The 13,828-nt window shown below is 46.7% G+C and overlaps 1 protein-coding gene across 3 annotated transcripts in view; it reads left to right on the plus strand.

Annotated features, from left to right (window-relative positions):
- Window positions 1–13,828, plus strand: part of CSGALNACT1 (chondroitin sulfate N-acetylgalactosaminyltransferase 1) — a 300,121-nt gene that overhangs the window by 223,559 nt on the left and 62,734 nt on the right. For all 3 annotated transcript variants that reach the window (XM_081085041.1, XM_081085042.1, XM_081085040.1), the window contains one exon: window positions 670–1,598. In XM_081085041.1, the coding sequence (XP_080941167.1) occupies window positions 965–1,598 (634 nt within the window). In that variant the 5' untranslated portion in view covers window positions 670–964. The remainder of the gene's footprint in view (window positions 1–669; window positions 1,599–13,828) is intronic.

Genomic DNA, 13,828 nt, shown 5'->3' on the forward strand with positions numbered 1-13,828 from the left:
CTGTTCTTCTCCCAACCCCATCCTTTTCTATGGTAAACTCACCATCTCCTGTCCACAAGCAGAATTGGAGAGTTAGCTGGAATAACTGTCCCCTGACTCCTCCTGAATATATTATCATCCACATTGATTATTGGCATATTTGAACCTCCAATTGCTTCCCTATCTCCTGATCATAAGCTTGAAGACCCTTTGAGCCAGCTTGGAGCCCTGCCCTGAATGAGTGCACCCTGGCGAGCCCATGCATGTCTTACCTTTTGTAGCCTGGGAAGACATGGCCAGAGAAGTCCCTGCCTTCAATTTTAAATGTCAATTAAAGTTTGCTTTTTCCCTTTTAACCATCAAAATAATAAGTGCCACTGTGGAAAATTTACAAGATACAGAAAAATGTAGAGAAACAGGAAAATCACCATTAATACTTCCATCCAGAGAGATTTCAATTTTTGCCATATTTCCTTCCAGTCTTTTGTTCTGTATCCTCTGTTATTTATATGCATTGCTCTGCAAATGCATCTTTGCATTATGATTTCCAAACATCTAACAATATTTAATCACCTGTCACAAGCATTTTCCTGTAAACCTCATGGGCGGTCTATTGAACATTGATTGGCATCGTGAACATAAGAGTGTTATTATCTTGATTAAGTGTTTTGTCATTTGGTCTCTTCCTAGGTCCCCTGTTGTCACCTGCTGCACATTTGGAAGCTAGGATGGGTCTGAGTGTGGACATTTGGAGGTTTCAGCTAACTCGTTGCTTCTGCCTGGAAGACCATCCTGTAGAAGTAGAAAAAGTGTTCCACATGGTGCTTGACTTCGAGAGACAAGACGTGTTGTAGAAAGAAATGGATGAAGGCAGCTCAGGGGGCCCCAAACACATGCTTTCCGTGGTCTAGTCCGGGGCAAGCCCTCCCGTGGGGCCCTGAGGTTCTGGGATGTCGCCAGTTCTGGACGCATGGCTGATTCCTGAATGACGATGGTTCGCCGGGGGCTGCTTGCGTGGATCTCTCGGGTGGTGGTTTTGCTTGTGCTGCTCTGCTGTGCCATCTCGGTCCTCTACATGCTGGCGTGCACTCCCAAAGGCAACGAGGAGCAGCTGGGGCTGCCCAGGGCCAACGGCCCCACAGGGAAGGAAGGGTACCAGGCCGCCCTGCAGGAGTGGGAGGAGCAGCACCGCAACTATATCAGCAGCCTCAAGAGGCAGATCGCACAGCTCAAGGAGGAGCTGCAGGAGAGGAGCGAGCAGCTCAGGAACGCACAGTATCACGCCAGCGATGCCGCGGGCCTGGGCCCTGAGCCGGGCGCTCCCGAGAAGACCCAGGCCGACCTGCTGGCCTTCCTGCACGCGCAGGTGGACAAGGCGGAGGTGCACGCTGGCGTCAAGCTGGCCACCGAGTACGCCGCAGTGCCTTTCGACAGTTTCACCCTGCAGAAGGTGTACCAGTTGGAGACGGGCCTGACCCGCCACCCTGAGGAGAAACCCGTGAGGAAAGACAAGCGGGATGAGTTGGTGGAAGCCATCGAATCAGCCTTGGAGACCCTCAACAGCCCTGCAGAGAACAGCCCAAACCAGCATCCGTACACGGCGTCGGATTTCATCGAAGGTTGGCAATTTTGTGGATTGGGGTAGAAAGTAGAGGAAGAGGTGTCTGGGCCCAGGCACCCAGGGGCGTCACAGCTGCGGGGGGCTGGCAGCTGGCTCTGGGGATGGCTGGTGGAAAGTTTTATGTGAGCGACACCAGTGCTATATAGTATGGTTTTTATTTTTCAGAAACATCTGTTTCCACTTACTTTCTCATGGAAACCACAGTCATTGAGTGGATAGATTCATTGTTCTTTGGCAGAAGAAAGTAGAACTTCTTGCTTTCATTAAAAAAAAAAAAAAGAAGAAGAAGAAGAAGAAGAGAAATACGTAAAACAAAACGTAAACATAAAACTTTGAAACCCCAGAGGAGTATGATAGGCAGTTTTAATTGAGCCCTTCTCACGGGCACTTCTCTCCTGGAGATGGGGCCTGGCTGTGAGGCCCGCGAACAGAAGGGCAGTAACGTGTCGTACAGCACTTACATTGGCCAGACACTGTTCCGGGGACTTTTTACTTATTAATTCACCTTTTCCTCATAATGACCCCACTAGTGAATAAGGGAATAGAGGTTCAAATGAAGTAAATTCCCTAAGGTTGCTCAGTGAGCAGGTGACAGAGCCAGGATTTGAATCTGGCAAGTCTTGTTGAGCCATGCCCTTAACCATCAGGTTATATTGTATAGATGGGCCCTTAAGGGACACATGGAATATAGTGAGATGAATGAGTGAGCTTTTTCTTCTTTTCAATAGGCAAAGAACAATCTAGTATTAATTTGTGGCTGATTGTATCCAACTCCGGAAGAAAGCAGCTTGTCTAGTTTCTTGGAAGACTCGTTAGTATCATCTTCCTTGTCAGTTTTCTCATTGTCAGTGGTTCAACATCAACTAATAATTTGGGAGAGGAAGTGCCTTCAAGGGCATCCAGCTCTTTCCCCTGTTTCGTGAGAGAGTTCATTCCAGCTTCCCAGACATGTCGCTGGGTCCACATTACTCCACTCCCTGATGGGTTGTGAGCCACCATCTCTCAGCCTGCATGGCAAGGTGGACTGTTCAGTTGTAGCAAAAACCCTCCCACTGTTATTTATGCCTGTTTTCTTTGGATATTTTCCTGTCTTAGGATTTTTTTTCAACTTTATATGTGAACCATAAATTGATGCAATTTTGCCATAGTATCATTTTTCATATACCTAGAGCCAGGTAAAGAAATCTTTTACAAGACCAAGCTTTTGGTGTCAGGGTTGAGTTTTTTTTTTGTTTGTTTGTTTTTTACTCACTTATATGTGGTGTTAAAAATGCCTAGCACATTCAGCAGCAAGTATAAGCTCATGGTGAACACTCAGAGTTAGAAATATCATGGTGATGCAGCATCAGATTTTATGGTTTTAGAGTTTATGGAACATTTCCACATATATTATCTTGCTAGCTGATCCCTGGGGCAATCATTAAATATACTTAAAAAGTGAATCCTGGTTGCCACTGGAGTATGCTACAGAAGCTGCCCACATACAAAGCGATTTCAAAAGAACTTGATTACACATCAGTGCCTATAATTTGGAATGTTTGCCCTTCTGATCTTTAATCTGCATTCATATTTGAAATCTCCGCCTGCTTTTCTGATACGACAGCTTCATACACAAGGACTCTTGTTCTTGATCAGTAGTGACGCAGGCCTCTGTCCCTGAGTTTATTTGCCCTGAGATGTGGCTGACTTTCTCTCAGAGGCACTGGAATCATAGCTGCGCAATGGTGGTTTCACATGCAGCACACAGCCTGCGTTTCAAAGCGGATCAATCCACGTTTGGTGAAAGTCTAGTCAGCTGTTTTCATAGGATGAGAAAATTGGCAAAAGCACTTTAAATATACAGGGGTGGGTACACGTAGGTATGCAGTTGTGAGTATATGAAACAGAGTTCATTCTTGTATTACTATTGATTAATTTTGTGTTGTTTTCCATATGAACATCTGTAACCTGCTTTTGCCCACCCCTGTATTGATACATGTTTGACTATCATAAGAAGCAGTTTATTTCATTTTTCCACTCTTGACACAGAAGATTGTGGAGGCCATCTTTTATGTTCTCAGCAAACGGGGTCTTGTGAAAGATGCCGCTAGTCAGAGGAAGTTGATAAGTTCAGCGAAGGAGTGCTTTTCAAATAGTGATGTTTTAGAACAAAGTGGGACTCCTGGGACCACAGTGTTAACAGATGGCTCCATGGCAGGTGGGTATAACTCATGATTCCCACCTCAGAGAGGCAGTTGGACTGACTTATGTTTTATGTTCGAGGACCTTTTAATCCTGAATCACACTTCTCTGATCTACACCTAGTCACAGAGAAGGAAGGGAATGGAAAGGTCTGATATGAAATCTGTTTTCTGCAACGAGTTAGAGCAAGTGATAGGACCTTATAAGGGTGAAGTATATCTTCAATGTAACTTATTTGGGTTTCTAAACATAACCTCAGAGAAATTGAGTTTGTGTTTGGGGAGTTGTTAATAGTCCAAAAGTTGGAGCAATTTATAAGTCCATGGGAAAATTTCAGGTTACCAGCGGGATGTTCCAAGACTCTCAGAGCTTTAAATGAAGGCCACAAATTTGCTGACCCTGAACTAGTACAATGAACATGGGGATTGTTTGTGTTTAAAGGAATAATAATAAAAGCCCCTGGAATGCTTCCAGACAATAATAGTCACATAAAACCTAAAGCCAACCATGAGGCAGGTGGCATGATGACATGAGCGTGGGAAACTGTGTGACTTTGACCAACACCCTTACGCTCCTTGAGACTTGGTTTCCTCATCTGGACTTGGGTGTCTTCCAAGGCCCTACCCAGCCCCAGCCTTCTGCAAAACACAGAGCACTGCTTTAACTTCCTTTCTCCTTAGCTTTGCCGAGGTGCTATCCCTGAAGGTGCTCTGCCGCCCACTCTGCTGGTTGACTGAGGGCACCCCACCTACCCTGTGGGATCTTCCTCCATAAAAGGAGGAATTCAAATAGACGATTTATAGTCCCATCTGACTGTGACCACCTTCTATAATTCTGTGAAGCTTACAGCAGGAGAATACCACCTTGGTGACTATCTAATTTATTATGTATACTAGAGGCCCGGTGCACAACATTTGTGCACTGGGTGTGTGTGTGTGGGGGGGCGGGGGGTGGATGTCCCCTCAGCCCATCCTAAGCCCTGCAGGGAGCAGGCCTAAGCCAGCAGTTGAACATCCCCTGAGGGGTCCTTAGCTTGCCTCAGAGGCAGGAGTGGCTCTTGCCACCACTGCTGCACTCAACAGCGTGAGCCTGGCTTCTGGGATGAGCGGCACTCCCCCTGTGGGAGCGCACTAACCACCAGGGAGCAGCTCCTGCGTTGAGTGTCTGCCCCTGGTGGTCAATGTGCATCATAGCGACCGGTCATTCACTGTTCCGTCGATTTGCATGTTAGCCTTTTATTATATAGGGTTGCTTTAATTCTTATGGGTCTCTAAAACAAATAGGGAACAGCATTTGCCTCCTTTTTCCTTTCCCCAGATGTTCTGTTGGCACTGATTTTCATGTTGGATTCTCGCATGAATTTTTTTTTTTTTTTGCAACCATCTGGGAAACGAAGTTAACAGAAAAACGTGATCAGGTCCTGTGCCCTAGGAGCCTGACTGTTTATCTCCTCCAGTCAACAGAAACTCCTTCTCCATGCTTGTGGTTTCGTTATTCCTTCAGTGTGGGATACACAGACTCTGCGTGGCACGACTTTTGGCTTTCATTTTATATTTTTAAACATACATTTGATGTCATCCCATAAAACAGTTTAGCTTTCTACATTATTCTTCTTTTATAATCCAAACATCTGGTAATGTGAATCCTGTGTGAGGCATTTGTAATGTCTGTCTCCACGGGGTTGCTCTTCTGTCACCAGCCTCTGCAGCTCACCCTCCTGCAGTTTTTTCAGGGTTAGTTGTGGCAAGAGAGGGGCAGACACTAGAGGACTTGATTTGGGGGTGAACTGGAGCCAAGCCATGATCCATAAGAAGTTGAAGGTTTTGAGGGCACCCTATGATGTGTTGTTCAAACCACGGGGATATAGAAATAGCTGTAAAACCTTAGTAGCTGTCTGCACAGTAATCCCGACCTCCTGTGCTCTATAACCAGGCCTTCGTGCTTCCTGGGGAACGAAGGCAAGGCGTGAAGATACTGAGTCTTTGACTCCCATTGTTTGAGTCTCATCATAACCTCGAAGGAACACCCCGTGACCACTTGGCTACATTTTTTTTTAGACAAGTCAAATCCATTTCCAGGTCCTGGGTGCTTGGAGAACAAGGTACTTGGACTGTGTGCACAGGGAATAAATAGGTCCTTTTCTCAGTGTCCCTTTCTGTGATGCGCTTCTTTGTCAGCAACTTTGTGACTTGAGGTAGGAAATGGTTAGGCAGACATTCAGGTGCATTTCTGGGCCCCTGGGGATCTCGGTGCAGAAATACAGGAGCGCAGGATTCTGCACGGTGGGTGGGGCTAGCCTGTGTATGGAAGAGAACATGGTGCGGGGAGGCTAGCTGACAGGCAGGACGGCCAGAGGACTTCAGGTCCCTCAGTTCTCAGCCAGAGTCTCCACGGAAGTGAGGGCGTTAGAACTCAGCACGCCCTGCCCTTCTGAGCACCCTCACGTCTGTGCACTGGGCCCACCACGTTGGTTCACTGCTAAGTTTTGAATAGGCCTGCCTGCTACTCGGCTCCTCTATCACTTCTCCTTGCCCCTCTATTCCACCTCACCCTGTCCCCTCTATTCTGCTTCCTCCCACACCTCATTTGTTTCTAATGCTTTGAGTTCCTTTAAGGAGAGAGAAATGCTTGTTATTCTGAAATCAGAGATAAGAGCAGTGGTTCTCAACCTTCTGGCCCTTTAAATACAGTTCCTCATGTTGTGACCCAACCATAAAATTATTTTCGTTGCTACTTCATAACTGTAATGTTGCTACTGTTATGAATCGTAATGTAAATATCTGATATGCAGGATGGTCTTAGGTGACCCCTGCGAAAGTGCCGTTCGACCGCCAAAGGGGTCGCGACCCACAGGTTGAGAACCCCTGGTTAAGAGGCTTACATGCATATAAATGGTTTAATGCTACACTTTGTCCAGTGAATTCATCCTGTGGTGAGGGTGAGAAAGAGAGTTTCCCAGCCTTGGATTTTTGCCAGTGGGCAGGATTCCAGCCCTCCATCCATGAGCAGAAGAAATTCTCCATAATTTTTAGACAAGGGACCCTACCTTTTCATTTTGCACTGAGCCCTACTATCTAGATCCTATCTCCCAGGTTGAGAGGACATGAGGGAGAGGGAAAGAAAGAGGAGATAGAATTAGAAGGTTCACCTGTGGTGCTGACGCCTCGGTTGAGCATCAGTTCTGCCCACCTTCCCTGGGCTGGGACGAATGGAGCCTGTATTTGATGTACATCCTGTGTGTACAGAGTGTTTTGTTACAAAACGGCAAGAGCTGGCAAGTCAGACTTTGTCTTAGGATGATTTTGTTGTTAGTACTTTCATTGTACTCATTCAACGCAGTTTTGTTCCCAGGGGAGTCTTTTTAAAAATTTGAGGACTCACTGATCTTCATGCCTTTGGGTTCTGTTAAGAGTGTGCTGCAAGAGGGCGCTTGTGCTGCTGCAGGTTGTCCAAGACAGAGGAGCTTGGCTTTAGCGGGAGCGGGGAGCAAAGGCTCAATGGAGAGAGCCTGCACTGGGGCTCACACACACTGACTTGGGGCTCACTCCCACACGTAGCAGTGGGTGGGGTGGGGGAAGACTGGCAGGCAAGGCCACCTTCGCATGAACGGTGCTGCCCTTCAGCCTGTGGGTAGGAAGTGGTGTTTACAGAAAGGATCCATGGTTTTTAACCAGACCCCTCGTTTGTCCTCTGCTGGGATCCCAGGTGAGGTCCTGCACCAAGGCCCAATCAGCATGTGCTGTGTGTGCAGAACCTCCCCCGCTGGCTGGGGGCTGGGAAAGGAGGGTAAAGCCAGGCCTCACCCCTGAAGGACCTGATTGCCTTCACAGGGAGACAGAATGCTGAGTGACTGCGGGTTCAGCTGGGGAACTGACTCTTGGTGCCTGGGCTTCAGAATTGGTGGCTGGATGCAAGCAGGTGGTCAGAGAAGACATTGGGGGAGGTGGGACCTGAGCCAGTCTCCAAGGGTGGGAAGGGGTTTCTGGAGAGGGAGTGAGGTGGGGAACAGATTGGCAGCAGGGATGTGGTGCCAGAAAGCCAGCTGACTCAGGAATAGGGTGGTGGTGTGGGGTTAGGGCGGAGACCACCTTAGTCAGCGAGCAGGACCTGAGAGTCACTAGGAATGCAGCTCACACGGAACCTGAGCTGGATAAGAGCTCAGCCCACAGGGATTGTCTGCATCTGGAGGTGGCAGGTCCTTTCTCCTTCGAAGGCAGTGAGCTCAGCTCTTGAGTCCCAAATAGCCCTCCTCCTCCCCTCTCACGTGCTGTGGTTCCCAGGCGCTCAGACAATTGCAGCATCTTGGAGGCCCCAGTGGTCAGAGACCGGGGCGGCCGTTGTTTTTCTCGCTGACCTCCTGTCTGTACCAGGCACTATTTCTGACATTTCACAAACACCAGTTTACTGACCGCACCCCCCCCCCCCCCCCAGGGAGGTAGACACTCTCATTATCTTCGTTTTGCCAGAGTGGAATCCGAAACACAACGAGGTTAACGTCCTCAGGGTCAGTCAGTGGGAGAGCGACAGGGCCAGGATGCTAGAACTTCAGATCTTAGGTCCTCACTGTGTGCCCCCCCCCCTCCTTGTCCCCGCCCTCAGGGTCTCTGACCCAACACACATGCTGCTCTAGTCCCGGATGACGCGGGAAACCCTTTTAAAAACACATCCAGATGTGTAAACACCTTTGGGAGAAGACCTGCCCTGGTGAGTTGTATACATTTTCTTGGGAAGAGGTTTGATAGGAAGAGAAGGGAAAACACAGGCTCCTGGGGGAGACAAGCAGAAAGAGACAGGAAGAAGCCGCAGAAACAAGTGGTTCCTGCACCGAGGGAAGGGTGCGGGTCCAGGAGCCTTTCCCATGGAAAGCTGTAAACTGCTTAGAGGAGTTTCTTCTCACTCACCGTAATGGATGGGAAGGGGCAGGGAGTTGAAAGAGGAGAGAATATTGAATTCAAACCCGCTAGTTGAGACCCCTGAGGGAGCTGGTTGGTGAGCTTGTCTGTTCCTTAAGAGAGGAAGCAAGGTTTACATTTCTGTTATGTTCTCCAAAATAGACTACTTTCCTAGATTGGGATTTTATATAAATCCATGGCGTAGGCAGTCCTGGAGGGCTTCCACCATCCGATCCCAGCTTATCTTTTCAGCTTCATTTCCTACTGCTCCTTCCTGCCCTCCCGCTGCTGCCGCTGAATGCTTACTCGTTGGTGTGCCCTGACATTCCTGCTGCCCTGTGCAGTTCCTTCGCTGGAGAACTAGGGCTCCCAAGCTCCCCAGTGTTGGACCTTCTGTAAGACCTCCCTCTCAGAAATCTGTTCTCATTCTTCCTCCCGCAGGAAGTTCTCTCATTCTTCTTAAAGTATGTTGTACTCGAGCGCACTTCTCACTCCCCCATCTAGGTTTATGGCTCTTCATTTACCTTCCGTCAGCCTTTACGGACAACTTCCAGCAGTAGTAATCGGCACACAGTAGGTTTTTTAATTCATTAACTGCACAGCTTTCATAGCAATCTTTCCCATTTGGGGTCATCTCATCTCTGATTAATTCTCGGAACTAAAAAGACACCATGTCCCTGGGTCTTGGGGTGTCTCCCAGTAATAAGGCTTTTTTACTTCCCCTTCCCCCCAACTCCAATGAGTTTTCACCAGTTCCCTGAGGGTGACAATGTTTGTTGCCCTTTCCCCACCAATAAAGTTTTTTGTTCCCTAGAGGGAGAAAGTACAGAAGGGCGTGGTAGGAGTCTCTTGCCTCCTCCCGCATGGCTGCTGTGCCCCTCAACCGGGGCTGACGCTGCATGGACACTAATTTTTCTGCAGGTACCCAGCGAGGTTTCTGGTGGAAGAGCCTGCAACAGAGTCCAGATTTCTCTACTGTTTGGAACCCCAGGGGCTTCCTGTCCTGCCAGCCAGCACTCGGCCTTCATCGTTTGGTTTATCTCTTCTTACCAGTGTCCAGTGCATCTGCCCCAGGGAGCAAGTGTTCATGCCTCTTCGCTCCCTGCAGGCTCTTGTTGTGCTCAGATTTAGGGACAGCTGTTTGTTCTGTGACCTCGGCTCTCCATTAAGTTCAAAAAAGTCTTGCATTTGAAAATAATCTGGCTCTTTTCTGTTGTAAGTGATGCGTCTTCAAGCTCATTATCGCTCGGAGTGGACGCAGAAGTGTGCAACCACTTTTTAAAGTAATAATTTGAAACCTATTGATCAATTTGTCTCCTTCCATTTCTCTAAAAATCAATAATCTCTTCTCACAATCCAGTTTCAAGCATCACGCACAATCCAGTAGTTTAAAAGAACTCACTTGCATTGATTTTACCCGTGAATGGGAATGCTGTGGCAACGCCCTAAATCTGGAAGTCCATTATTAAAGTTACTTTGAATGAAACCCCAAACCCAATGACCTCTTTTCTGTAGCCATGAATCAAAGAAATGACATTGTTGCCTAAAACCCCACCTTGTAACCCTATCTCTATTGATCATTTGAGCTTTAATGTTGAAGTGTTGGGCACTTGGATTTATTCTCTCAAATGCCATATTACCCTACAAGTGAAGTCAATTAACAAGCAAACTCCTGCACACACAGGGCGTTGAGCCATCTCCTTTCTCGTTGCCAGAATTTTAGGTTGTTATTTTCCATCCCGTTCTTCTTTCCACTTTGGTCTACGGAGAATCCCCATTCCCCTCCTGCCAGTGTTGATACAAGTCCTACCGTAGCTAGATTAGGGGGATGAAAAGGATAGGAGAGGGAAGGGAAAAGGTATTATCTTGTTCCCGCCTCAGGTATCCACCTTTCCTGTATTTCCCCTCCCTCTGCAGGCCTGGAGACACATTGGTGTCTGAAGTGTCAACACCTGCTGCCCATCTCTCTATCCCCACCCTACAGAAACCCTTGGTTAGGAAATAAAGCCAAGACTTACAACCCCAGGGGCTGTACACTCCCTTACAATCCTGCTGTGCTCCTTCCTCTGGGGCCCTGTCCCCGGCAGTCACCTCTGCTTTCTTCCTCCCCTGCGCCCATCCCTCTAGTCTGGAGCCTGTGTCCTAAGGAGCCAATAACTTAGAGTTCCCTAGTCTCTAGTCTGCCACCTGTCCTGTGGGGGAGGGGTTGTCCCTGTCTAACTTTTGAAGTTATAACTGAATGGATTTCACAGCTAGGCTTGGGTTGATGTATAGAGTACAATAAATGCTGTACCACAGGCACAAAGTGGGCATAAGGGGTTTCTGTGGGCTGGGCTGGATGTCCCCACACAGATCTATTGTTTCTGTGTCTTCTGCGTGACTTACAGATAAACGTTTGAACACAACCCATCTGTAAATAGATGATGACCCACCCTCATTTTCTTTTCATTGTAAATGTGTCTGTAGAGCAGACAGCCTTTCTCTGATTTACCCAGGGAAGGGAGCAGATGGATGGCGGCGCTGAGATTATCTTGACTGTAAGCAATAGACAGGGCCTGTCAGGCGTCTTTCCTCTCTCCATCTGTTTCCATAAAGGCTGCTGATCAGAAGTCTCCATCCACAGAGCGATACGGGCTTGTTCTTCAGAGGGAAAGGTCTGCTGAGCCTTTTGGCCAGATGACTTGATGCACATTATAGGACCTCCAGGAGCTGAGGTGGGAGGGGGATAAACACCAGCAAGAGTGACTCCATCATGGAAATGCTTACCTGAATCCTACCTGGCTCTCCTTCTGTCCCCAGCCCCTGGGTGTTACTGTGGGCGGTAAGGGAGAGAATAGACCCCTCCAACCTTGCAGAGTTCTCTTTGGAATGTGAGATATGATTCTGAGAGGTGACTTCATCTGGAGGGTTTTGTAGGGGGAATACTGATGGCAGAGAACAGAGCCAAGAGGAAATTAAATTGCAGGAGGAGGTAATTAGGTTAAGCACTACTTGAAACTTCATAGCTTGTTAAATGTAGGAATAGATGGGCAATGGGAGACAGTGAGACTTATGGTTTGAGATTTTTAAAGACTTGAATATTAAGTGGTCTATTCATTCATTGGACATGCCCTATGTAACAGGCATTGTCAGAGCTGGGAATGGACAAAGTTATACGCAGTCCCGGCCCCTCACAAGCCTCACAGTCCAGTGGGAGGGATGCTCATGTACACAGGCAATGAAAGCACAGAGTCATACCTTAAACAAGTGGCACAAGGGAGAAAGAATTAGCCGTAAGGTTGCATGGTCAGAAATGATCTAAGGGTTTCTAGTTTATCCTGTAGGGCAAAATGTTAAACATAGAGTTAGTATGTGACCCAACAGCTCTACTCAAGAGAAATGAGGACATATATTCACACAAAAACTTGTACACAAATGTGTATAGTAGCATTGTTCATAATAGCCCAATGGTGGCAACATCCCAAAAGTTGACCAGTGGATGGATTAATAAAATGTGACATATCCATACAATAGAAAACTATTTACCATAGAAAGAAATGATACACATTCCAACATAGATGTTTCTTGAAAACATTATGTTGAATGAAAGAATCCAGATATAAAAAATGACATATTGTATGACTCCATTTATATGAAATGCCCAGAACAGGCAAATATATAGAGGTAGAAAGTAGATTTTGGTTGCCTGGAACTCCAGGTGGGTGGATGGAGCTGAAGGGTGACTGCTAATAGGTACAGGGTTTCATTTTTAGGGAGATGAATGGTCTAAAATTAGATTGTGGTTGCACAGTTATGTGGATATAGTAAAAAAATGACTTTGTGTACTTTAAATGGTAAATTGTTTGGTTTGTGGATTCTATCTCAATAGAGCCACTTATACATACATAAAAATAAATATGACACGATCTCTGTCCTAAAAAAAAAGAGTGAATGCTGGGAGACTAATGAAAAGACTTTAAAAGTAGGTGATGAAGACTCCTGAATTGAGGCTGCCAGTGGGGTAGGAGGAGAGGGGGGATGCTAAATTTGTTCAGGAGATGGTAATTCTTTAGGTCTAACCATGGATTCCTAGGGTTTTCCATAGAAATTTCTCAAGAGTGTTTAATGAATACACTACTATGAACATATTTATTTATATCATAGCTTTTTCCAAAAAGAATTTAAGGCTTTATGGTATTTATTGATGTCAAATCTCTTCTCACTTATGTAAGTGCTAAATCATATCCTTCTTATTATATACAATATAGGCAGACACTGAGCAGGGGGCTGGGGCAGATGCTGAACGAAGGAAGAGCTCAATCTTGTTTTTACTCTAAGATTAATTCAACAGACAGAAATAGGAAACGTCTCTGTTTATATGTTTCTGACCATGGAGTCAACTGATCGCCTTAAAAATGAACTTCCAATTTGGAACTAATTTTCCAAGCACGCTATCATTAGTTTGAAGCTAAACATTCAGGCATAATAACTGAAAGCATGTATGCCTTGCTGGGCGGGTAGCTGTCAGAGCAGGGGTGGGGAGACAGATGCTGGGCTGGCAGATAGAACAGCGACAGAGACCCAAACACAGCTGGGCCTGCAGCTGCTGTTGAAGTGGAATATGCCATTAGCATGAAAGCCTTGAGGACAAAACCAAGTGAGATGAAGGGCATCAGGCTCAACATAGGCAAGACTTGGCTGGCACCAGTTGGCAGGGTGGCTCAGGCAGATGGCACAGAGTTCAAGGGGCTGGACAAGGATAGAGGTTTGGAGTTCCCCTAGACACCAAGAAACAAGCAAGAGATGAGATCTGAATCCGGAGGTCAGGAGAAGTGTGCTGGAATCTGAAGAGGCCAGTGAATTTACTACCCAAACAGTTATTGCATGTTTACTGTATGTCAGGCACAGCTCACGGTGTGTTGGTTGATCTCAGGATAGGGCTGTGTGCTTCTCTGAAAAGGAGCCTTCATGATTCTCATGCACTTAATATTTTGTTACTTAAATCCTATGAATTTCTAGATATTTTCTAAAGGATTCTCAGAAGTTGCCAGTGTTCCTATAAGGCTGTAGTTTATAAATGTGATTCATTTTCAGGTTCACGGCCGAACCTCTCTGAGTTATGAATATGTTTATGGTCAACAAGTAACTAGAGTTTATTAATAGTACGGAGTGTACT

This window comes from Myotis nattereri, assembly GCF_964212035.1.
Source record: "Myotis nattereri genome assembly, chromosome: 2".
NCBI classification, from domain to species: Eukaryota; Metazoa; Chordata; class Mammalia; order Chiroptera; family Vespertilionidae; genus Myotis; species Myotis nattereri.